We start from the raw sequence: 25,585 nt of genomic DNA on the forward strand, positions 1-25,585 counted from the left end.
TGGAGCCTATCCTAACTATGGGCATCAGGCAGGGGACACCCTGAATCGGTGGTCAGCCAATCGCAGCGTACGAGGAGACGGATAACCAATTATAGGTACGGGCAATTTTGAGTGTCCGATTAGCTTAGCGTGCGTGTTTTTGGGATGTGGGAGGAAACCGGAGTACCCGGAGAAAACCCACGCAAGCCCGGGGAGAACACGCAAACACCGCACAGTGAGGACTGACCTGGGATTGAACCCTGGACCCCAAATCTGTGAGGCTGATGTGCTAACCACTTGGCCACTGGGCTGAAAGTTGAGGTTATTGATGCTCATTTTTTTTGGTGGATTGAAAAATTTAAAAGAATCAGTTTGTGACGTTTGGATTTTGTCAAGTTTGATGGCTAATTTGTGTTGAAGGATTTGATTTAAAAAGCATAACCACTAATTGGTTATGTTTTGGTACCGGTTTTGTGCTGGATATATATATATATATATATATATATATATATATATATATATATATATATATATATATATATATATATATATATATATATATATATATATTCCCGTGAGATTTCATGTGAACATTTGTTCTTATTTATCATACATCAATTTGAAATTATCTGTTTATAGGTTTAAATTATTGTTTGCCAGTTTTTGCAATTCTTAGCAAAGGTTCATCTCAATCTTGTGTTTTTTGTAGGACTTTTCATCTATTTACATTTATTTGAACATATTTAAAACAAACTGTACAATGATTTGGATGATCAAAACAATGATGAAGGTTTGTACACAAATTCACAATTTTTGTAATCACTGAAAAATAAAATCTGTACATTTCTATCTTTCACAGGATTCCACTACCGTCATATATTATCATTTATAGCTTTTTACATATGGTACAAAGCGGCAACGCGGGAAGGATCGCGGCGGGTCGTCAGTGGCAGCCGCAGCTTCCCGCCACCATGTCGTTGTACTGCTTGAGCACCACGTTTTCGTCGTCGTCGAAGTAGAGCAGGTTGATGGAGTAGAGCTTGTCGGGGACGCAGCAGGGCGTCTCGATGCTTTTGATCAGCTTCAGGGCGTTGATGATGGACTGCACGGTGGCGTGGTTGGTGGGCCTCATGTTTTGGCCCAGCGGGAAGGGGCACGATCCTTTGCAGTGGTACGCGTTGTAGCCCCGCGGCGACACGATCCAGCCCGACCAGCCGATCTCCTCGAAGTCCACGTAGAGCGGCAGACGCTGACACGGCTTGGAGACGCCCCCCTCCTCCTCATCTGCCGATATCGTCGCCTTGGCTACGGAACGGGCGTTGCGAGAAGGTAAAGCGGGGGCGGCGGCCGACCCGGATTGGGGCAAAATGGCCGTAACATGGGCGTCGTCTGGATCTGTCAAAGACAAAATGTTGATTTTTGTTGTTGTTGTGATTACGTTCATCTTCTGTGGAAAGGTTAAAGTCTATATTGCAAAAAAAACCTGATATATTTACACTAGTGAAACAAACTGCATAGCAACAAAAAATGTCCAGAAACAATATAAAAGTTAAGAAAATCACAATTAAGCTCAAGTGATCACATGTCTTATATAAATTAAAATAACAGAGGTATACTACGAAAATAAATGTATTTTATTCTATATGTTTAAATTCACAGAAATGAATCAAACTTTTCATATCAAGAGTATAAAAGTCAAGAAAATCACAATCCACAAAGTTCCATTTATCGCATTGGACTATTATATATTCATTAATGAGAACCAGATATTTGAATGCGATTTGTTTGCAACATTATTTTGTGCCAGGGATTTACAACCCCAAAAAAGGTATTGTATACCTTTAATGTTGGATAGCTTTGTTTAAATTAGGGTGAAAATACATTTAGATGTGCTATGCGCTAAATCAGACTCAGGTTGGTTCGCGGGCCGCGTCAACGTCAACTCGATTTCATTTGGGCCGGACCATTTTAGATATAATATTTAGATTTTTTTAAATAAATGGATTAAAAGAACTGGATTAAAAACCCTGACTATTCAGTGTTTTACAGATCTAAAACAATGTTTATTTTAGCTTTTTTAAAATATATTTTTAGATTTTACAAAATGATTTTTGAACTAAAACACAGAAAACATTGATTAAAAAATTACAATTATTGTTTTAAAAAGGGGAAAATCAGGAAATGTAATATACATCTATACTCTTCATTTTAATTTGATCCTAAAACAAAGTCGGCACTCATGATTTACTTTCCCGGGCCACACAAAATGATGCGGCGGGGCAGATTTGGCCCCCGGGCCGCCACTTTGACACGTGCGCTAAATACATTGAGGTATCGGATTGTGACTCGGCATCCTCAAAGATCTACAAAATCAGGCAATTCTAATCCCAAAACCTGATCTTACCTATGCTCTCAATAGTGGCGGACCGACGTCGTCCATCGTCGGTGAATAGGACCAGCATGGGTTGCTTGCTCAGGTGGTGGCTACGTCCTGAGGCGAAACGGATCAGCTTCAGGTCCATCTGGCTGCCACCCAGCATCCGCACCACCACATGGAGCCCCAGGTTACTGCCTTCGTCTACTGTCCACGAACGTACCTTTCATGAAAAAAATACCATGAAGCTTATAAACTGCAAATCTCTCATAGACAGATTTCAACTTATCAGGACTTACGGCTTGAGTGACGGTGAACACCTCCCAACCGTTGGAGTGGATCGGGATGAGCCGAGAAGACAACAGCTTCTTCTCTTGCGTGCTGTTGCTTTTGGTGGCGTCCAGCAACTGGTAGACGCTGACCTGGATTGGAATTTTTGGTAAGATTGTGCACCGCGTACACCGCTAAAACGGGAGGGACAAGGCTTACCTGACAAAAGTGATGCCGACTGAATGCAAGAGTGGGTTGCGGTCGAAGCTTGAAAAGGTGAAGCTCGGCTGTCAGGATCTTCTCCGTTCGGGCCACGGTGGACAAGTTGAACCGAAATTCCACCTGCTCGCTGCGCACTGCAATATATTTATGAGGGGAAAAAATATGCATAAGTTAAAATGTCTATCCATGAGTTGAATACATTCACAATGCTGATTGGGTGTATAAGGAGAATTGAGACTATAGCTGCTTAAAAAAAAAGTCAGACTACACCCTGAACTGCTCACCCTCCAATCCCAGAAGAAAATTATAGTCAAAATAGTATATTTATGAGGTAAAAAATGATAAAGAAGTTAAAGCATCTATCCATGAGTTGTAGACATTCACTACCCTGATTGAGGTTATGGGGAGAATTAATACTATAGTTGCCTTTAAAAAAAGAAAAAGACAGACTACACCATATGTGTCAAAGTGGCGGCCCGGGGGCCAAATCTGGCCCGCCGCGTGATTGTGTGCGGCCCGGGAAAGTAAATCATGAGTGCCGACTTTCTTTTTTAGGATCAAATTAAAATGAAGAGTATAGATGTATATTCAATGTCCTGATTTTCCCCCTTTTAAATCAATAATTGTCATTTTTTATCCATTTTTTCAGAGTTTTTAGTTCAAAAATAATTTTGTAAAATCTAAAAATATATTAAAAAATAGCTAAAATAAACATTGTTTTATATCTATAAAAAAACTGCATATTCAGGGATTTTAATCCAGTTCTTTTAATCCATGTATTAAAAAATAATCTAAATATTATATCTAAAATGGTCCGGCCCACTTATAATCACCATCCAATCCCAGAAGAAAATTATAGTAAAATAGTATACATATTTATGAGGGAAAAATATAAATGATTTAAAACATCTATCCATAAGTTGTTTTAGTTTGTTTATTTATTTATGACTTATCTATTGCTGCTTTATTTATTATTTATAGTTATAATTCATTGATTATGAATTTGTCTGTTGTTATTTGTACACTAAGTAGTGAAGCTATAAATTTCATGATACTTGTATAATAACATTAAAAGCATTCAATTCAATTCAGCATCCAGTCCAAGAAGAACATTTCCCAGGACACTGAACAACAATAACTCTTTTTTTTTTTAGTGTCACTCACGTTTGTCAAAGAAGCTGCGCACGGTGTTGCCTTCCAGCAGGTAGGGGTCCTTGGTCACCCCGTCGACGTCAGCCACGGTGTTGTACAGGTCCAGCATGTACTGCGGTGGCTGCTTACGTCGGTGCTCCACGGCTGCGGGCGGGTCGTCCATTCCGAACACCGCCAGTAGCCTCTTGATGGCGGACGAGCGGACCTCCTCCGTCCCGGTGTGGGGGGACCCGTTAGCGTAGGGCTCCTCTAGGTAGTTAAGCGACGGCCGCGCCCGGACCAGCGTGCACGCCGAAGCGACCAGGATCACAAAAGTGAGCATCTTGCAAGCAAAAAAGTAAGTTATGAAGTGAATAGGGAATACTGTTGGGGGGAACTCATTTATATCTTCATTGTGCACCCCCCGTCTTCCTCCTCACCCAATCTCATGGTAAACAGTAGTAAAAAAAAAAGATGCTATTTGGGCGCAAATGTAAATCACCCATCAGCGAATGAAAAGGGAGACTAATGGCGGTGTTGACAAAGGTGTCAAGTCCATCCACTGGTCGCTATTGTCCTCGCATCTGGCAATAAACGCTCAAATCAACTTAAAGTGACAAGAGAGGAGGAGGAGGCACAAACTTTGCTAAATGTCTGGGTTTAGGTTTAAAAGTGGAAGTGTCGCGTACCCCCCTGTCGAGGAAATGCCCCCTCGCCATTAGATCCATTAATTTGGGATACTAATGGAAATCGATTAAGCGGTGTCGTGCTTATCAGCATCTACATAACTGCTTATCGTATTGAATCGCAGGTGGCTCGTCGTCATGGCTTTAATTTATTGACATGGTAGGGGGGCCCGAGCCGTTTCCTTGCTGCTTTTCTTTTCGGCGTAACTTTAGCCAAACATGGATCAAAGTTTCCGCTGCACACAGCGACGAAACCGAGCAAACAAGCCATAAAAAAGGAGAACACATGTTGGGATGTGTCACACAAACGTGTCGTTTTACACATCTCAATTTCAAAGTAAGAGGCCTCCAAACGCGTGGGTTTGTATAAAGTTCTCGTAAATTCGTATAGCTAATTTAAATATGCTAGCTCCTAGCTAGCCACTGAATTGAATTGAAAACTTTATTGTCATTGCACATGGTATATTGCTTGGTGTCTATCTTATTAGCTGTCTGTTTTTTGTCTCTTTATCTGTATGTCTTTCTCTTTAGCTATTTGTTTTTTTTGGTCTCTTTAGCTGTATTAATCTATTTGTCTGTCTGTCCATCCATCACTTTCTAATGAGTTTCTGAGAAGACTCAATGAATTGATTTTCTGTACATTAATTTAAGAAAGAACTTAACAAATCATATTTTAAGTCTATAAGGCTATTATTATTGTAGTCCCATTAAAATGTATGATTACATTACAATGTAATGTTCCAGATAAACTAAATATGTATTTTAAACAGTGGTTTCCCAATTAATGTAACATCTACCAAGATAACATTTTACCTAAAAACCTTATTTCATAGAAACAATGGCATTTTATATTTTATGTATAGTACATTTTCCTTTTTTTTCTCCCAAGGATAACCAGGAGTACTTTTATAAGATCACAACATACTATGGTAAGTACTGTGTTATGGGAATTCTAATGGGAATCCATTTTAATCACTTGCATACAAATATTTGGACTCATTTTTTTGCAGCATAAGAATATGTGGTACTGCAGCACAAAAAAGGCACAATTAGGTGAGTACTGTACTTACCTTTTTTTCATTTAAAAAATGGTACATTAGCCCTGGGATTTATGCTACTAGTTTTTGATACCAGAATTGTAGAAGGTCCACTGTACTGCATTTTGCCCCTTTGTGTTTCAATGAAATATTTTACAAGAAAAAATATGCAAATGTCCAGTATTTTATAAGTGCACGTACGAATAAGTCTTAATTTGACAGCCTAATTATATAATGTTCACAAAAGTTCACATTTATAGACAAACTGTCCCATTTATTTCAGCATTATATTTATTTACAAGAATTCTCACTTTTTATATACGTATATTACATATTATACAATAATACTTTAAGGTATTGCTTGCTAGGCATGTCATGTGCAGATCTAGCCAGGAGGGGGTGGTGTCTTTTTGGGGCTCTTCACTTTGGGCAGTGGCAGGAAGTGATTGACAGGATGGTGCTAATCTGGCCATGCTGGCTCAGGAAACTGTGGCTTTCGTACCCTTGAGGTACGCACGAGCTTGATTGTTTCTTGGACCACAATTGGCAGATTTCGGGGTCTGATGGACTCCTGGAAAAAGAAGGAATTATTTCAATAAGAAGGGAATTTGATTTTTTTTTAAATCACACAGTTGTATTTTATGGTACTCAGAAAAAATGGGTTGCTATGGTCAACAGGAAGGAATACATGAACCAAAATGGAATAATAGTTGTCATGCTTGTAAATAGTTCCAACCGCAGCATCCCTTAAGCACAACTACAACTTCCATTTAAAAAAGCTGAATTAGTAAATGATAAAAAAATTGTTATGATTAAAAAGATTGAATCAAAAAATTATTCAAGTAAAGAATTATTAGTAAATTAAATGGTTTGTGTTGGTAATAAAGTGAAATTGTAAGTTAAGGAAAAATGTAAAATCGGCTAAATATTAATCATTGCATAGTTAAATCTTTACGTTATATTGTTTTTTTCTGAGTTTAAATACTTGAGGACAATAGTAATCCTTTTTAAAAATTTTCATTGTAATGACCAGTGAAAAAGGGTTAGGTTATAAATGAATATTTAACATGGTCGTATATAAATATTTGTGTGTGTGTCACAATAATGTAAAATATTAGTCATCATAATGCAATTATTTTCAAACTAATTAATGGTTTTCTTTTAATTTTGTTTAGAAATACTTAACACTGAATAATTTAAAAACTCTTCTCCTACAACTGTTCTATTTTTAATTCATTTCAATGTAGAAAAAAAAAACTATTATAATTCCGGGAGACCCCCCAGTTGCACTTTCTTTACATTTAAAAATTTGAGTCGGTTAAATGAGTACCCTTATAACTAAAAACAAACAAAAAATACATTATTTTGGTTATCCTTACTCATCCGTACTTCATTCTATATAAAGAGTATTCCCTTTATTTAGCGCCGACGTGTTAAAAAGAACATTTGGTGTTTACGGAGGAAACTTAAAAGCGTGCGCACGCGTGGGTGTCAGAGGTCGCAGGTTATTGTGAATTGACGGCCGCTTGTGTGAGTGTGTGTGTGTGTGTGTGTGTGTGTGTGTGTGTGTGTGTGTGTGTGTGTGTCGCTCGCAGCTGTGCTCATACGTACCTGAGAAGGCAGCGGTTTCCTGTGGTGCAGCCTCCCAAACATCTGCCCACGTCCACTTCCTGCCAAACATTAGCAACACAGAGAGACAAGGCCGTCAGCGTCACAAATATTGACGTCGTTTGGTATCGTTGGCCGCTTTGATTTGACACCTGCAGAGCCCCATTTGTGTTTGCCCTCCATGCTCGCACCTTCACTGCTGAGCTCATAGCACCCCCACACAACCACCAAAGTAGCTCAATTCAATCAACTTCTTCTATCTCAGGAGATGTTTCTAAATTTACAGGATATAATCTTGCAAAAAAGGCGCAGTAAGGGATCAATTAATTGAAAACTATTTTGATAAATGATTATAGACCCGGAATTGTCTTAATATCAGGCTCTGGATATTAAATGTTGAGCAGACTGAATGTTGTAGTGTTAAAGCAAAACAAGTATAATTATAAATAGATATATTATAAAATATAAAGGTAAATTGTCAGACTTTTTGACTTATCCTTTCAGGGATAATTACAGCCAAACAGTTTTTCCGCACTATAAATTTGCTGCAGTTTTTCCTGATACAATTGTTACACAGTTATTAATTTTAATCAGTATTTTAATTGTTTATTAAATGAATACACTTATATTAAAGTTTAGCATTTTTTTTGCTATAGATTTGCATGTTTACGCTTCAAATGTAGTCTTTAAAACTATTTATAATTTAATTTAAAATGTTAAACATCACCCTTAAATCTTAAGTACGCCATTAATGCGGATAAAAAATGCCTTTTTGTTTATGTTACCTAGTACAGTTAGTTTAGACTATATTAAAGCACTGTGGTGTAATATTGTAGCACCGAGGTGAATAACTTACATTTTTAAACTTTGGGTTTAATGTTTTTTAAGGTAATCTTATTATTTTTCAAATTAATCTTTTGCTTGGTGTGCATTTGTCACAAATAACATTTAAAACCATATTGTAAAATCGCATTGTGAGTAAGATTAAATACTGTAGTGTCAACTTGTGTTTTTCCCGTATTTTATACGTTTTTTTTTATCATTTCAAATCGTGTACGCCATATAACAGCTTTTGTACAGGATATTTTCCAAGTACGTTTTTTTGTAAAACCAATCTCGTTTTACCCATTTTGGCTCTAATCCGGATCGTCTCGGTCACTTTTAGCAGACAAAAGCGTCATCGTCGACTGCTAATATTAACATGCTTTAAGCATGATATGCGCACGCCTTTTCGCTAAATATAAATATAGCGCGTCAGCAAGCAATGTACCCAGACAGTCAAACTGTCAGCGTCATACAGCGACATCTACAGAATCTTCAATTTAATGCATACTGATTGGGCACTCCGTCCACTTTGGAGAAAATTTTAGACTTTCAAGTGCGCCCAATGTGAGTAAATATGTGCCACGTTGCTTTTGTACATTTTTTCATCCCTTAATAAGGGGAATTACAATCATTAATAAAGGAAGCAATTGGCCCAGGTTGACAGGTATGATACTGCCATTCCCCAACCGCCTCTCAAAGCCTTAATTTCCCTACCTTTGTGTATTCCCTTCAGTAAAACCACAAACTCCATTCTGACCACATAAAGAATTTCCAGCATAGCGCCTAAATGTGCGGTGTGAAATCGCGACAGGAAGCTGATCAAGTGCCGAGTGTCGCACAGCGGCCGCTACGAATGAAACTACTTCATTAGAGTCTGGCACCGGCAGCATTTCCTCTCCACTTGCGAAAGCAGAATCACAATTGAAGCCGTTTTGCATGTGCTAAACGTTAGCCTAGGAAAGGACGGTCGTCGTTTTTCACCTACCCGAAGTCTCTCCTCCTTGACGCCGTCGCCTTGGTGCACAATTTCGTAGTAGTACTCGACGTATGGGACGCGGTAGCAGCTTTCCTTTAGCTCGCAGGCCGCCACGGTGGGGATGGCGGTCATTTTGTTGGGGGTCTCCACCAGCGCCGAGTCGAATTTGGTGGGCACGCAGGAAAATCCGTCTGTGGAAAGTCGACTTAGTTGGCTTTAAATATATCGAATGAATCATAGGGTAAAGTGTTAGCGTGGCTTTTGTTCTGAATTGCTTTGTTGTGTTGGTATAAACGGGAAAATAGTTTCATTTATTAATGTCGTTAATGAAAATGAAGGGTTTAAACTTAACACAGAGGCTAGCTAATCTGTTAGCATTATCAAAAATGTAAGTTATGTTAACCACTCTTTTCAAATATGGGATTAGCTTTGAATGGAAATTTGGTCTGTTGACACGCTACAATCATTTTTGGGCTAATATAATTATTACATATTGTTCTAAAATTAAAATTAGGCTGCAATGGAAAACTGAGTGGAGAAAAAATTCCATTTTGAAGAAGGGCGACCGACCAATTGGAACCGATGAAAGTTCTATCATCATGATTTTTAAAGACATTTGGTATATGGAATTTTTTTATATTTGGCACAGCAAACATCAAAACATTTAATTTAGCTTGAAAACACGAAACTCACTAGCATCCAAATTGAATTTCGTATTATTTTTAAACCTAATTTACTAATAATTACAATTTTTTGCGTGTATAACCTGTTCTATTTAAGGTTACCCCCAACTTTGCCCAAAAATGTAACAACTGTAAAAACTGAAGAAAAAATAACACTCACTAAACATTTAGCTACATTAAAAATATCTCATTAAAATAGGAATAAAAAATAAGAAGTCTTATATTCAGCAATATAACACTTCTTTTTAGTGAAATCTCATGCCAAATCCACAATAAACATTTATTAAAAATGCCACTTAAAATCGAAATGAGTTACCGGGAACACCCTTGGATCTGGAGCACCCGCCCACATCCAGCACATTCTCGTAGGGCGTCTCCGAGAAAAAGGTCCTCAGCGAGGGTACGCGCATGCATTGAAGCGGCTGGATCTCACAGTGGCACTCCTGGATCACCTCCACCTCACGGGGGCCCTCGAACAGGAGGATCCGGTCCACGCGCAAGCCCGTCGGCTCGCACGCATGATTCACGCCGCACGGGGATAACGGCCTTTTCTGGGGTTGTCCCGCTTCCGGGCCGACGGGCTTGCGCATCCTGTGCTGTTTTCAAAATCAAAACATGGCGTCAGCAATAAATTAGGTTCCCGATTCTTCTGCGTGAGACAGAGCGCCCTCTGGTGGTGGCCACAGGCTCCTACACCACTCACTTTTTTGTTCTTGAGGAATTCCAACATGGACGCGTGTTGCGCGTAGTCTCGCGCACCGGGCTCGAAGGACGGACGGACCGCCGGCCCCCCGCAGTGGGGCCTGCAAATTCCCACGTCCACGCTAATAGGGGTGCCCGAGATGTCTGCAATGAAAAAGGGCGGGGCTTCGTTAAATATGGTTAAGTGGGAGTCATCGATTGAGATTTTTGGGGTCTCTACCTTGACCGATGTAGACAAAGTGAGTCTGCCGCCTGCAGCAGGCCCTCTGCGTGAATAGGTTCCGGTGGTCCGGGTGTTTGTTGAGGACCGCTGCCACTGCGAACCCACAAAAACTTATTTATGCCCGTAAAACACCTGGACGTGCAATATCGATTATTTCTTTGACAATTTATTCATTCTCAAACTACAGTATTGCGATAATCACGTTGGCGCTTGAAGGCATTTGGCATAAAATTAGCAAAATGATTGGAACATTTTTTTAAAATCAAAATATGACATGGAAACATCTGGTTTTATAATAATGGACTTTTAAAAATATATATTTTACATGCATTATCAGTAACTGAATACTCATTAAATCAATTTTTTGCATAGCGAATTTCAGTCACTTATAAGGGAAAAAATAATAATCTGATAAATTGATAAATGGATCAAAAATAATATCAGCTTTCTCCATTAAAAGATTTTTCACACCCTAACACACAATTTAATTCTCATTTAAATTTGATAAGAGTCTGAAGTTTCAATCAAAATATACATGCTAAAAGAAATTTCCCTAAAATGGCAACAACAAAAATAGTCACACAAAAACAAATTATTTCAACAAAAAAAATTGCCCAATTTTACAAAAATACCATTAAAAATTAGGTTTACCAATTGAATTAAACTTGAAATATGTAACCTTTTTGAAAATTAATGCAGGGTAAAAATAACCCCCCAAAAATGTAAAATTAAATAAAAAATTAAACAGGAAATGATGACCAAACTCTATATAGAACTTCCTGTCAATCTCCATACTTCCTTGCACCCCCCAAAAATTTGATCATAGGCCTAATCTTGCACTTCAAATTTTCTGACCAAAAACAAGCATGCAATGTCCAAACCATCCATCCATCTCATATATTTTCTGTCCCATCATGTGCCCCCCCCCAAAAAAACCTGCCATTGTTCTCCCCAAATCCCAACTCCAAGTCCTGCTAAAAAATGCAGATGAACGAGGCCGAGTAAACGAGGAGCTTAGGAGTACCCCGCAAAGTAAACACTACTTACATGTCATTTGCAGTACGCACAGCAGCAGGAGCAGGCAGCGTTTGAGTCCATCCATGGCTTTAAAGTTCCCCAAAGTCCTCTTACCGCCAGACCCCGAGTGTCCCTGCGACCCAGACGACGCCTCCGTTATTTATACGAGCTTCGGCCTCCGAGGCAGCAAGTGAGAGCTAATCAAATTTCCATGCTTTTGTCGGGGACGCTTGTTCTCCTGCAAGCCACTTCAAAGGTAAAAAACCTCCCAAAAAAAAGGCCAGCATCCACTTTTCCGGCCCGCTCGGGTGTGTCGAGCCGAGCCCCGGCCGACTCAGCCTAATAAAGTGGCCCTAGTAGCCCCGCAGCCACTAAACGTGACACTCAATCAAAGGCATTAATCATCTTTTATCTCTTAGGGGGTGTTTAGCACCTCCGACTTAAAACAAAAACCCGGCCCCAGCACGTAAACAGGATCAGCGTGGGGGCGCCCCCAGCCTCACCTTCCCGGACTGTCCCCGCAGCACCTTTGTGTTTATTCAGCACTCGGACAAATGGTCAAGGAGAAACCCCCCCGCCGCCCCCCGTTTTCAAAGGACAAACACACTTCAAGACGCTTCTCGTCAAAGCGTTCTGATTTTTTTTATTCGAAACTATAGCGGGAAAACTGGTTAATTCCACTTGTTTTTTTTTTTTTTTACCCTCAAATTTATACTGTTTGTCTGGGTTAGGATTAGTTAGGTCAGTGTTTCCAAACCAGTGTGCCGCCAGCAATGGTCAGGTGTGCTGTGGGAAATTGCAAGAAGTCATGCAATGTAATGTTCAGAGAGAAAAATGAATATTAGATTAAATTAGATGAGATAAATTTATTCATCCTGCATTGGGAAAATTTCACTGTCACAGTAGCAAGAGGGCGAGAATACAGACACAGGAAAAGACATTTTAGATGTAAATAAATAGGTAATAAATAAGTTAGTAAATAAATAAGCGTATTGCTGAAATATATATATATATATATATATATATATACATATATATATATATATATACATATATATATATATACAGATATATATATACATATATGTATATACATGTGTGTATATATATATAATATACGTATATACATATATACACATATACATACATATATACATACACATATATACATATATACATACATACATACATACATATATACATACATACAATTTAAATAAATGTGTGTCGACATACATGGCAATTTAAATAAAAATGTAGCTCTCAAAGTAGCATAGCAACAAAATAGCTCAGATTCTTCTACTTAGTCGTTTCTTCTAACATCACGGTTTTTGAGGCATGACCATTTCCATGCACCTAGAATGAAAAAAAACCTATTCTGGCAGGCTCACATCAATTGATGGGCTCTTATTTTTGGCTCAGAGAGATTTTATTCATGTCAAACTAAAGTTTATTAAATATGAAACGTGAGACCGTATTTTAATGTCGGCTCTCAATGCAATGTCGGCTGTGCTTTATTAAGGGAGACGCCAACAATCACCTGTCAACTAACGAAATTTGACTCCACCCTCAGGTGCTAATCGGGTGTTAGTCCGTGTTTGATGTGCTGATTTGGTGCCCCAAACCTGCAACAACTTTTGCTTGTATTTTCCTTTTTAAAACAAATTCCTGACTTTAATTATAGCTTTCAGCACTCAACCACGAACCACGTGATGATAAGCGGTCTGGAGAATGAATAGTTGAATACTACTATTAGGAATATTACTTTTCTCGCTCACATAGCCAAGTTCGGTTGATTTTGATTATATCCTACATTCTATTTTGTTTATTTCAAGCCCTAAAACTAATTCAAAACCTCAATATTTTCACCCAATCAATCAATATGTCTACTGACGTCAATGTAGAAAAAAATGTTTCCAAAACGTGATCTTTTACACCTGATGCCGCCAATCCTCTAAAAATAACCAGACCGCGCTGATTTTAGACCTCGTAAGGGATATGACTAATGACTATAACTGAAATATTGGGTAAAATGACTAAAACAATTGAATAAAATATATATTTTCCTAAAAGTACAATAAGTATCTGATCACAATCCCTTACTCACCAAACTGTAATTCAAAATAATGTTGTTTATCTCACTACCACACGACTGTAAACATTTCCTCTGAATTTATTTCCTATTATTTACCATAAGATGTTTCTTGGCTGTCCGATTTTGATCGTATCGCGTGTTGTGTTCGTGTCATTGTGAATTGTGACATTCAAATCTGTACATACTTGCAGTGTCATCACGTGCTGACTTGCTCTCCTTGCAGGAGATGATTGGATTATACACTGGCAACATGTACTCAAAGTATGTAAGTATGTCTTCGCCGTCCAGTGGCTGTCCGGTGTCATGTTATGCGTCCTGTCTGGTGTTATATCGCTGTGTGTCTGGGTCAGTGTGTCAAAGGGATACCATTTCACCAGGGTGAGAAAGGTTATGTTGACCGTTGTTAAAAACCATCTGATAATGCTTTCGCTGTCTTTAACTTAATCAAGTTGTCCTTAGCTCAATTTAAATCCGTAAGTAAACGCTTCCCTCTGCACATATTTAGGGCAAACGTATTGTACGGTAATCCCTCGATTATCGCGACTTCACTAATTGCTAATTCACTACTTAGCGATTTTTTTCTGCTATTAATAATTTTATTTTTTTTTAAATAGGGTCACCCTACTTTGCGATTTTTCGATTATCACGGCCATGTCAGGTCTATTGCGCCATATTCGAGAGATTACTGTATACAGAATTCTTATAATTCTGTATTCTACGGTAATCCCTCGATTATTGCGATTTCACTAATCGCATATTCTCTACTTTGCAATTTTTTTATACTACTAATTATTAAAAAAAAAAAAAAATAGGGTCACACTACTTTGCGATTTTTCGATTATCAGGGCCATGTCAAGTCTACATTAACCGCAATATTCAAGGGATTACTGTATACAGAATTATTAAAAATCTGTTCTAAAAATATATTCTTTTTGATTTTGGTTTAGTTTATAGTTAAGTACAATATATTTAAGTATGCTGCATTTTTTTCATTTTTTTTCATTTTCAGGATTGCTTATTCTTACACGAGGGTGCTGGATCTTATTCCAGTTTGCCAATCAATCGCCAGTCAGTCACTTACAGCAAAACAGTCAAAGGATAATCCCACAGCCGTGTTTTACCGGCATCCTAATTCAGTTTCGGAAGCTCCTGCAAAGCTTGGAGTATGTGGGAGGGGACCGGATTACAGCCCTTGGGACATGACGTGTTGTGTCACGGTCTCACTGCGGCGGCAAACAGAAACGACAGTGGCACCTGAAAAGCTTTGGGAGATATGGGCAACATCACCTGAGAGTGCCTTCACGCCAACTCTATTCACCCCTCCTCTTTCGTCGGACTGTCGTTTGGGAATTCCGCCATGAATTTTAACAACAAAAGCAGCACGGAACGCAACAAAAAGAACCTCAAGTCCTGTTAGTGCTGTTAAATGGGGACATAGGGGTGATGTATACGGTTTGTCCATTTGTATGTTCTTATTCTTCTCAGGGGGTCCACCACGTCAGCATACGCAGAAGGCGTCAAAACGAACGTCCCGGAATGTGGCGGAAAAGAGCAAAAACCCAGACAGGAAGGAGAACCGAGACGAACACGAGGTAGTGCGGCACACCGCTTTCGCCAAGGCGTCCCATGACTTGAGCCACACCGCCAAAGTCATTGACGAGCTCACCTTTGGACGACGCGTGGGCTTCTACGAACTCCGAGGGGAGATCGGTTCGGGAAATTTCTCCCAAGTCAGACTCGGAATACATGACCTGACCAAAGGTGAGAATTCTCAGAATGACCGACTATTTTTTTTACCTAGGTCTACAATGTCTTCTGTGTCTTTGTCTGTCTTGCTACTGCAACCAAGACATTTCCCGAATACCTATTTCAAGGGTGTCAGACTCGGGTTGGTTCGCGGGCCGCTTTAACGTCAACTTGATTTCACGTGAGCCGGACCATTTTAGATATAATATTTAGATTTTTTTAAATAAATGGATTAAAAGAACTAGATTAAAAGCCCTGAATATTCAGTTTCTTATGGATCTAAAACAATGTTTATTTTAGCTTTTTTATATATTTTTAGATTTTACAAAATGATTTTTGAACTAAAAACACAGAAAAAAAATGATTAAAAAATCACAATTATTGATTTAAAAGGGGGAAAATCATGAAGTTTAATATACATAAATACTCTTCATTTTAATTTGATCCTAAAACAGAAAGTCGGCACTCATGATTTACTTTTCCGGGCCACACTAAATGATGCGGCGGGCCAGATTTGGCCCCTGGGCCGCCACTTTGACACATGTTACCTATTTGATCACGTTACAATCACGTTAGACATGGTGGAATACTAACATGCATGTCCATTATTTTGGAATATCCCAGTTCCAAGCAGATGGAGAACTTTGCTTTCTTTGTTTTTTATGCGACTTCACCGCAGACTATGGTGGCGATGGCGACCAAAGAATTGATGAATTTGATGGGCAAATACTGTTTTTCTCAGAGAGAGTGGCGGTAAAAGTCTTGGACAAGGCGCGCCTGGACAAGTGTTCCCAGGTGTTGTTCGCCTCAGAAATCTTGTGCATGGAGAAGCTGGCGCACCCCAACATTGTGCGACTCTACGAGGTGTTGGAGACTTACAAGAAGCTTTATCTGGTCATGGAGTACGCCAGCGGAGGGGAGCTTTTCTCACGCATCTGCACCAGGGGGCGCCTCTCCGACCAGGAGAGCAAACTGGTGTTTGCTCAGCTGCTGGCCGCCATTAAGCACATGGTGAGTGTCATCAAACATGGAATATTTGTTCTTTAAAATTCTGATTTGCTATTATTATTCGTCATGTATTTTTGTACAATCATTTTTCTCAAAATATTCAGCAATTGTGTCCCCATTAGAGGTGGTCTGTCCTGGCCAATATTCATTCATTCCTCCATTTTTCATTGCGCTTATTCTCAAAAGGCTCGCCGGGGTGCTGGAGCCTATCCCAGCTAACAATGGGGGACACGCTCATTTGGTTTTCAGCCAATCGCAGCCCGGCTAATTCAATCAGTCATTTTTCCTAAAGCTTATCCTCATAAGAGGCATGGGGGTGCTGGAGTTCATCCCGGGGGGAGGAACACCCTGAATTGGTTTCCAGCCAATCATAGGGCAGAATGAGACAAACGGTACACGGTCGATTGGTCGCTGGTCTTTTGGTCGCCGATCTTTTGGTCGCTAGGAAGGTTATTGATAATTACCATTTAAATCGTTGCTCAAATTCCCTAAATACAAACTGCGAATTACTATTTAGTCATACTTAATGCCCTAGTAATTATTAGGCTAAAGAAAAGCTCCAAATTTCCCGGACTTTTATTGTGTTTTGTTGGAGAACTTGTTAAAACCCTGACTGACGTCGCTTCTTAAAGGGACAACGCATGTACATACAAACTCTTATACGCTCACACGTCGGCTCAGTGAACCTGCTCATGGCCGTTGTAGGCTTTTATTGATGCGTAGACCGTGTTGTTTTACCTTGTTTTGTCGCCGGTCTTTTGGTCGTCGGTCTTTTGGTAGTCGGTCTTTTGGTCGCCTGTTGTCGCGGTCCGGGCGACCAAAAGACCGGCGACCAAAAGACCGCACACGGAGACAAACAACCATATGTGAGTTTTCAACCAGCCTAGCATGCATGTTGTTGCCATGTAGGAGGAAACCAGAGTACCTGGAGAAAACCCACACTGGCATGGCCCTGCACTTCCATGTGTGTCTTTCCTTCAATTTTTTTTTCTTTCAATGCTAATCACGCGTCTTCTCGCAGCACGACTGCAACTTCGTGCACCGCGACGTCAAGGCGGAGAACGTGTTGTTCACCAGCACGCACTGCGTCAAGGTGGGCGACTTCGGCTTCAGCACTTGGTGCCGCCCGGACGACGTGCTGCACACGTTTTGCGGCTCGCCGCCGTACGCCGCGCCCGAGCTCTTCGGGCGCTGCGGGTACGCGGGCCGATGCGTGGACATGTGGGCTTTGGGCGTCTTGCTCTACTTTATGACCACCGCCACCATGCCCTTCAGAGCCACCAATACAAGCAGGCTGAGGCGCTGCATCCTGCAGGGCTCCTACAGCATCCCCCCCTACGTGCCCGGACCCTGCAGGGAGGTCATCCGGGGCCTGCTGAGACCCGTGCCCGCGGACCGCCTCGACGTGACCAAGATCATGTCGGGCGAGTGGATGAAGGGCCTGGACTACCCGGAAGCGTACCTGGCTTGCCGGCCCACGCCCTCGCACCTGGCCGGGCCGACGGCCGCGCTCGGCTCCGACGAGCTGAGCGTGAAAGCGGCGCTGGAGGAGCTGGGCGTGACGGAGCGCCACCTCCTGGACGGCGGGCCGGACCTGAGGAGCCCCGTCACCGGCGCCTACCGCATCCTGCTGCACCGCCTTCAGAGGAGGACGTCGGTGGAAGCGGCGGGCTACGGTTACGTGTGCATGTCGGAGACCAGCTACAAACTCAAGCAGCTGGACAAGCGTTCTTCTGCGGTTTGTATCCTCATGTAAGCCCTCTGCATGATTTCTTCACTTATTTAAACGGTCAAAAACATAGATGTGTTCATTTGTTTTGTGCTTAGATGAGTTTGAAATTTGGACAGACATAAAACAATTATAATTGGAAATGAATATGAATGAAAAATGATCAAATGTTCACATTTATTCAATACGAATTTTTCCCAAAAATTTTAACAATTATATTTTGAATTTCTTTCTCATGATTATGTCTGCACATTTTCTTTTATTTTTTGTTTTTGTATTAATATTAGTCATTTGTTTTTGTACTGTTTGTAACAAGTTAGTATTACGACAATTATTGATACCATGATTATAATTTATATATACATGCAATTAATACTAACTATTGGTATTGACATAGAGTTAATTTAGGTTAGCATCAAACAGGCTATAAGTGTTTATGTTCGGAAATATTAAACAAAAAGAAAGGAAAGAAAACAAATTAGATTATGAATACATCATCTGAATATTTACATATTTTGACACCAATTATCAGAATCATTTTATGAAACAATCCTTTAGTGCTAAGAGTGATCATAAGTCATTTACACAGAGCTTGAATTATTGTGCTGATTTATTTTCATCTAATTCTTATTCAGCACACAATACAGATTCACATTTCACGATTTCCAGTTTCACATTGCCATTATTTTCTTATTTATTGCTCACGCAACATCATAATACAGTAAAAAGTCCAGCCAGTGTTACCAAGTAAACAAAAGTAAAATAACGTGTAGCTTTTTCTCCAGCACGGTTTAGGTGTGGTCTCCTTCAACCCAACAAGCGGCCTCTTAGATTCTGTAAATAATTTACAAAGATTGAGTTTTACTTTTCATATCTTTCAAAAGCAATTGAGGACAACTAAAAAAGACCTTTCGGGGGGCGTTCTTGGTTCGCTTGATGGCCTTTTTGTCAATGCTGGCCATCAGCTCCTTGACCCACAAATCTTTTGGGTCACTGCAGTACACACGGCCTCTACGCATGGTGAAGCTAAAACGGACACACAGACACAAGAGGTCGGCGCGTAGGTCAGTCTCGGGTGCCAAAGAATAAATACACAGTAAAAAGAAGAGAAAAAAAAGTAACATTTTTGGGAGGGCAAGAAGAAAATAACGATAGCAAAATGGGGAACAACTGGCGAAATAGGCATTTGATTACATCGCAGTTTTTCTGATAATTATAGCCTAACAAAACAACATAACAGTCAAACTATTAAAACAGGGGTGTCAGACTCGACTTGAGCAGTTTCACTGAGCCGACGTGTGAGTGTATAAGTTTGTATGTACATATGTTGTCCCTTTAAGAAGCTACGTCAGTCAGGGTCTTAACAAGTTCTCCAACAAAAAACAATAAATGTCCGGGAAATTTGGAGCTTTTCTTTAGGCTAATAATTACTAGGGCATTAAGTGTGACTAAATAGTAATTTGCAGTTTGTATTTAGGGAATTTGAGCAACAATTTTAAATGGTAATTATCACTTACCTTCCGGGTGACCAATCGACCGTGTACCGATAAAGACGGTGTAAAAATGTAGCCCCGTAAAATGTTCAACTTAATTATTTTTATTTACTCACTGCAGCCTTTTTAGGGTACTACTTTGACAATATTTTTCAAGACCCACAAATGTCTATTTAGTCTACCAGATTAGACTTTTTCAAGTTACTGAAACGCTGCCATCTAGAGAAAGAGAGAACGTTTTTTCCGAACTTAACGGCAGATTAAGTTCGCTCACATGACAGCGCGGATGTTGCAGCCTCCGTCCGTCTCCTGAATTCTGTACTTAACCGCACGATCTTGAATCCTTTTGCCGAGTTCTTTCACATATGTCAGGCAGCAGTCGTCATAGGGCACTAAAAAAAACATCACCATTTTTATTTTTATAGGACCAAACTTCAGTTTTGTGGTAAAAATGCTTACAAGTATGAATATCATACATTGACATTTAGTGTATTTGTTTTACAACGATGTGCATTTCTCCTACTTCAGTTTTTTTTTGGCCGAAAGCGTGGAAAAAGTTATCTAGACCGCAATAATGATAGCGAAAGTGATTCAAATATTTATGATATCATCATCTTTGTGTAATGGCAATTTGCTACCATCCGGTAGATAAAAGGAACAATGAGGACATGTTGGGCAATAAACCTTATTGACCTTCACTTTATCTTGTATTGTACCCCGCCCGCACTGCACGATAATAAAACATCAATCAACTATAGCTTTTTATTTTCTTACCTTGGGCCGTTGCCAAGCTCAGGCAAGACAAGACCAAGAGGATGAGATGTGTGTTGAAACGCATTTTTATGCTCTAACTCTGCAATAATCATAAAAAATGAGAATCAGTAACAGTTTATTTTTTCAATTGCGGACTGCTGGATTTACCCACACTTAAATTTAACATTATTATTATTAGCAATTGTTAATATTTTCATCATCATGTTTAAAATAGGTTCCTCCCACTCTTAAATCTGAAGTTTCAACATTTTAATTGTTTGAGTGTAAGTCATTTTTGCCCAAAAAGGAAAAATAACCATGCAAAATTTTAATGCTACTAATGGCCATTAGGAGTAAAAATAAAATCACAAAATATTAAAAAGACAAAAATGACCATGCACATTTTTAATGCTACTAATGGCCATGAGGAGTAAAAATAATATCACCAAATATTTAAAAGGCAAAAATGACCATGCTAAATTTTAATGCTACTAATGGCCATTAGGAGTAAAAATAAGATCACAAAATATTAAAAAGACAAAAATGAACATGCAAAATTTTAATGCTACTATTGGCCTTTAGGAGTAAAAATAAGATCACAAAATATTAAAAAGACAAAAATGACCATGCAAAATTTTAATGCTTCTATTGGCCTTTAGGAGTAAAAATAAGATTACAAAATATTAAAAAGACAAAAATGATCATGCAAAATTTTAATGCTACTAATGGCCATTAGGAATAAAAATAAAATCACAAAATATTAAAAAGACAAAAATGACCATGCAAATTTTTAATGCTACTAATGGCCGTTAGGAGTAAAAATAAGATCACAAAATATTAAAAAGGCAAAAATGATCATGCTAAATTTTAATGCTACTAATGGCCATTAGGAGTAAAAATAAGATCACAAAATATTAAAAAGACAAAAATGACCATGCAAAATTTTAATGCTACTAATGGCTATTAGTAGTAAAAATCAGATCATAAAATATTAAAAAGACAATGACCATGTTAAATTTTAATGCTACTAATGGTAGCATGCTACTAACAACACAAAATATTTAAAATTTGAATGACATCAATAAGCATGCAGCATTTGTATTTTATTATTAAAGAATCACTCATTTCTCATTTCCAAATGCCAAGTTGAAATGGAACAATCTAAACTTGCTGACTTAAGCATTGAGGCTAAATGAGTATTGTTGGTGTGTGTGTTGCTTACCTGCGAGTTTCAAGGTGTTCCGCTGAGGTGTGTGTGGGTGTTATTTGAACGGGCAAGGCTCCTTTATAAGGCAAAAAGAAGGCGTTTAGATAGGTGTCGTATTTCCGTAAAAAGCAACTCACCTTTGTACCCCGATTCATTTTGCTTTTCATTTTGCAAATCATCTTTTTTTTTCAGCTCAGAAATGTTGATCGGAATTATAGTATGTACCCTACTCACCCCACTCTTTGTTGACATTTGGATTTAAGTGAATGGAAAAAAAGCGGGTGGATATCAGAAAGCCTTGTGTTGCAATTTCAAGTCAACCGAAGGCTTGGACGTGTCGGAACGCTGGAATCGCGTCTTTGTTGCCTTGACGGATTATTGGGATGATTGATTTGTAGAATGTTGATTATTATTTAAGGCACGTCAAATTATTGCTTGAAACTAAGTATGGACTTTATAGTCATTTTCTCATGATTAAAACGTACAAAAAACAACATAGTGGTTGGCACTTCCGCATCGCAGTTCTGAGAACGAGGGCTCAATCCCTGTTTGTTTCTAACCTTCCTGTGTGGAGTGTGAATGTTCTCGCAGTGCCTGCGTGGGTTTTCTCTGGGTACTGCGGTTTCATCCCACACCCCAAAAACATGAACACTAAATATGACGAATTGGATTTTCAAGAAAAAAGGCAAATAATTATACAATATAAAATTAGCATTATTAGTAACCGCCGCCTGGTGGTGTAGTGGTAGTAGTTAAGATATAGGTAATTTATGTTCGCATATTCTACTTTTTTGCCATTCGAGTTTGAATTTAGAGTCTTTATTAACCACTTTTTGTCACGATTGTGTACATTGTACAGTGTATAAAAACAACATTACAGTACAGTAATAGCAAGGTTGTTTTCCCTTATGTTAAGAACAAAAAAAGTCATTTTTTATAAAAAAATGAGGTGGTAATGCTGTGTTAGTAATCAAGAGCTTGATTGATGGTAGCATGCGTTTCCCTGAAAAAGCTTTCCATGAGTGTGTTGTGCTTTTTCTCTTTCAGTCTCGTTTTAACTTTACTGTAACTTTACTCAGGCGAATCTAGCGACTGGAATTTCAGATTAATTTCCCGTACTTGTCAAACAAACACCTCCCACCCAATAAAAAAATGAATCTTCCCGTCATCAAGCTAGAATGGGACACAGTTTCTTTCCATGATTTTCGTCGGATTGTGTAAACGTTATATATTTAATAAGAGGGGCCTGCATTTTTATATTTATAGTTTTTTACTAGTTTGGTTCAAATATATAGAAGTGTCTTTTTTTATTTTTAAGATTGATTTGCGTTATTTTTTTTGTGATGTTATATAAATCAGTTGATAACTGCAAAGACAATTAATAAGAAAATATATACATATATAGTAGTAGTACAGCATATATAGGAATTCATGTTCTTCAAATGGAATGTCACTGTCATTGATCATGTGTTGGCATTAATAATATGCAGTAATAGTTATGTAAAATTCATTTTTCTTAAAAAAATGCATCAACATGTTTATAGTTTAACATTAAATCGAATGCATTCATTCTTTCCATTAGATTTATATTTCAGATCGTCATGTTTTTTTTCTTGTGCTTTTTGGATAGAGATAGATGACTCTAAAATAGTGAAAGCAGAAAAAACATATCAAAGAATTAAAAATATATATTAGAATACAAAGCAGAAAATATTGGCTAAGAGCTAAATAATTCCCCCCACCCCAAAAAATAAAAAAAATAGCATACTTAGCAAGGTATTGAATGCTACAGAGTGGACATCTGATCATCGCAATGCTTGTTTACACTTGAAGCTCAGCACTCAAACCCAATGAAGCGTTACTTGGCGTCCTCAAGTGCGTTGTTCCGCTCCATCGAGACGTGTGACGCCATCCTCTTGCTACCCTGAAATAATCCCCCCAAAAAACAGACCGGATGAAAATTAAAAGTTAAAACCCTCACACTCGGAAATGACAGTCATTCAAAGCCACACTAAAAAAACTAATGTGTGTTTTTACTGTTTATTTTACTTTGCAGAAAATAGGTTTTGTCCATCTTGTTTTTATAGGATTGTTTTTAAAATATCATTTTTTTTCTTGCTAGCGATATAGCCAGTTGTCCTTTAAATGTTTTTTATGCTTTGATTCAACAAATGATTTTCTTCCGTCACCATGCTCGGAATTTTAAAAAGACACATACCGTATTTTCACGACTATACGGTGCATCATATTTTTAGCCGCAGTGTCAATGAGTGCTATTTCTGTATTTTACACACACACTGGACGCACTGTTTTTAAAGACACAGCCAGGAATGGCAAAACATACACCAGCTTAAACATACGGACACACGCTAAAAACACGTTTTTAAAAAGGCAACGGAAGCAAAACTGAGTTCAGTTGTACTTTATTTAGCCATTTTACAATGTACTCGCGTCATCATCACCCAAAAATCCATAAAGTCCTCATTTTCTGTGTCCGAATTGAACAATTGTCCAAATGAGTCATCGAAAAGGCTGAGTTTTATACGTTCGTCCAGGTGGCCACAATCCATTCGCAAATATTAGCTAGCTAGTAGCTAGCGTAACTATTCCAACGCTGCTTTCCATGCTTCGTAAAGCTGTGTTGATGTCGATGTATACAGGCCACAATCCATTGGGTGTACTGACAAAAGAACTACATATCCCAGCAGTCACTGCACAGTACTTTTTCTACGGGGAAAATACTAGTAGAGTCGGGGCTGCTTGCCGTAGTTGTGAGAGCTGTAGAGGATGGTCTACCCTATCGACTGATTTATTTGACTTTATCGTGATAACAATTTTAGTATTGGTCCATATATAAAGCGCACTGGATTATAAGGCGCCCTGTCTATTTTGGAGAAAATTTAAGACTTTTATGTGCGCCTTACAGTCGTGAAAATACGGTATATTTATTTCAATTCAATTTCAATCTCATATTGACTCTTTTTTTTAAGCTAGCCTCTCAGTGCAATTTTGTAAGGACACGCTACTGTTTAAATTTTATCAATAGACTCATTTTCCACTCCGACACGGATTCAGTGTAATTGCAAACAGCACGGTCAACCTGAGAACTAAAAGAAACCAATGATAACATATAATTTGATTACAACATCAACAATTACTGAAAGTTTAATGGCGACCATGTTTCATGGTGGTTTCGCCGACGGGGCTTGGACTACTGCCAAAAGCGTCATCTTTTATTCCCGGTAGGTTGGGTGCCATGTTGATTTTGGCAAGGCATGCAACCCCCCCGGGCCCCTAAAGAACACCCTTGGCCTGCAGACACATCATGTGCATGAAGAGTCTCCAAAGAAAGAAACTCAAAACCATTAAATTCTGATTAATTTTAATTATTAGCACAGATTTTCTTTTGGGGGGCAAAGCAGGAGTAGTAGGAAATGTAACAAATGCGGGGAGATTAGCACATTTTTTGGGTGGGCTGAATTGAAAAGTCCAATGGTGGACCCCCGACTTCGCCACTTATTATCATTGTCATTGTTTTTAAAGATAGAAATTGGGTGGAAAAAGGTTGGGTATTTAAAATGTATTTATTACTTTTTGTTTTTTGAGTATTAACTCATTAGCTGCTATTGATGGCGATAGACATCCAATGTCTATGTTGACTATGACTTATTCATTATGTTGACTACTTATTTATCTGTTTATTTGCTTGTTTGTTGTTGTTATTTGTGCACGTCCCCACTTTTTTATGTTGTTAACTATTTATTTATTATCACCTATTTATTGATTTTTTTTGTCTGTTTGTTATTTTTATTTGTGCACTT

At 38.7% G+C, this 25,585-nt stretch overlaps 4 protein-coding genes across 4 annotated transcripts in view; 1 reads left to right on the forward strand and 3 right to left on the reverse strand.

Annotated features, from left to right (window-relative positions):
- Positions 1-647: 647 nt before the first annotated feature.
- The window catches only part of LOC144085413 (serine/threonine-protein kinase NIM1-like), a 28,072-nt gene continuing 3,134 nt past the window's right edge, over positions 648-25,585 (forward strand). The window contains exons 1-12 of the mRNA XM_077614656.1: positions 648-1,308; positions 2,399-2,543; positions 2,631-2,792; positions 4,000-4,334; positions 5,552-5,591; positions 5,673-5,715; positions 11,777-11,923; positions 14,020-14,093; positions 14,838-15,240; positions 15,314-15,589; positions 16,317-16,585; positions 17,604-18,334. Coding sequence (XP_077470782.1) covers positions 15,186-15,240; positions 15,314-15,589; positions 16,317-16,585; positions 17,604-18,334 — 1,331 coding nt within the window. The 5' untranslated portion in view covers positions 648-1,308; positions 2,399-2,543; positions 2,631-2,792; ... (4 more) ...; positions 14,020-14,093; positions 14,838-15,185. The remainder of the gene's footprint in view (positions 1,309-2,398; positions 2,544-2,630; positions 2,793-3,999; positions 4,335-5,551; positions 5,592-5,672; positions 5,716-11,776; positions 11,924-14,019; positions 14,094-14,837; positions 15,241-15,313; positions 15,590-16,316; positions 16,586-17,603; positions 18,335-25,585) is intronic.
- On the reverse strand, positions 697-4,627 carry admp (anti-dorsalizing morphogenic protein). Its single transcript, XM_077614657.1, has 5 exons — positions 4,010-4,627; positions 2,843-2,979; positions 2,653-2,775; positions 2,384-2,576; positions 697-1,374 (listed from the first exon to the last, which is right to left on the reverse strand). Exons 1-5 carry the CDS (start codon positions 4,317-4,319, stop codon positions 923-925), a joined length of 1,215 nt encoding a protein of 404 aa, XP_077470783.1. The 5' UTR covers positions 4,320-4,627; the 3' UTR covers positions 697-922.
- On the reverse strand, positions 5,986-11,818 carry pnhd (pinhead). The gene is made up of 7 exons (XM_077615489.1): positions 11,764-11,818; positions 10,714-10,809; positions 10,495-10,637; positions 10,108-10,387; positions 9,118-9,299; positions 7,311-7,369; positions 5,986-6,270 (listed from the first exon to the last, which is right to left on the reverse strand). The coding sequence occupies exons 1-7, from the start codon at positions 11,816-11,818 to the stop codon at positions 6,120-6,122; spliced, it is 966 nt and encodes a 321-aa protein (XP_077471615.1). The 3' UTR covers positions 5,986-6,119.
- ccl25a (chemokine (C-C motif) ligand 25a) lies at positions 18,904-20,683 on the reverse strand. Its single transcript, XM_077615583.1, has 4 exons — positions 20,579-20,683; positions 20,079-20,196; positions 19,220-19,337; positions 18,904-19,145 (listed from the first exon to the last, which is right to left on the reverse strand). The coding sequence occupies exons 1-4, from the start codon at positions 20,640-20,642 to the stop codon at positions 19,119-19,121; spliced, it is 327 nt and encodes a 108-aa protein (XP_077471709.1). The 5' UTR covers positions 20,643-20,683; the 3' UTR covers positions 18,904-19,118.

Source organism: Stigmatopora argus, chromosome 12 (genome assembly GCF_051989625.1).
Source record: "Stigmatopora argus isolate UIUO_Sarg chromosome 12, RoL_Sarg_1.0, whole genome shotgun sequence".
Taxonomy (NCBI): Eukaryota; Metazoa; Chordata; class Actinopteri; order Syngnathiformes; family Syngnathidae; genus Stigmatopora; species Stigmatopora argus.

What these genes read in the sequence shown, in the direction of transcription:
- admp (XM_077614657.1), bottom strand. Translation starts at nt 4,319, where the DNA reads ATGCTCACTTTTGTGATCCTGGTCGCTTCGGCGTGCACGCTGGTCCGG. An exon ending in GCGCAGCTTCTTTGACAAAC is followed by an intron (nt 2,980 to 4,009) that starts GTGAGTGACACT and finishes AATATATTGCAG; the next exon opens with TGCGCAGCGAGCAGGTGGAA. An exon ending in GTCGGCATCACTTTTGTCAG is followed by an intron (nt 2,776 to 2,842) that starts GTAAGCCTTGTC and finishes ATTCCAATCCAG; the next exon opens with GTCAGCGTCTACCAGTTGCT.
- pnhd (XM_077615489.1), bottom strand. Translation starts at nt 11,818, where the DNA reads ATGGATGGACTCAAACGCTGCCTGCTCCTGCTGCTGTGCGTACTGCAA. An exon ending in GTGCGTACTGCAAATGACAT is followed by an intron (nt 10,810 to 11,763) that starts GTAAGTAGTGTT and finishes GTGGGTTCGCAG; the next exon opens with TGGCAGCGGTCCTCAACAAA. An exon ending in GGAAACCGCTGCCTTCTCAG is followed by an intron (nt 6,271 to 7,310) that starts GTACGTATGAGC and finishes TTCTTTTTCCAG; the next exon opens with GAGTCCATCAGACCCCGAAA.
- ccl25a (XM_077615583.1), bottom strand. Translation starts at nt 20,642, where the DNA reads ATGCGTTTCAACACACATCTCATCCTCTTGGTCTTGTCTTGCCTGAGC. An exon ending in TGCAACATCCGCGCTGTCAT is followed by an intron (nt 19,338 to 20,078) that starts GTGAGCGAACTT and finishes TGTCCGTTTTAG; the next exon opens with CTTCACCATGCGTAGAGGCC. An exon ending in CCAAGAACGCCCCCCGAAAG is followed by an intron (nt 19,146 to 19,219) that starts GTCTTTTTTAGT and finishes AATTATTTACAG; the next exon opens with AATCTAAGAGGCCGCTTGTT.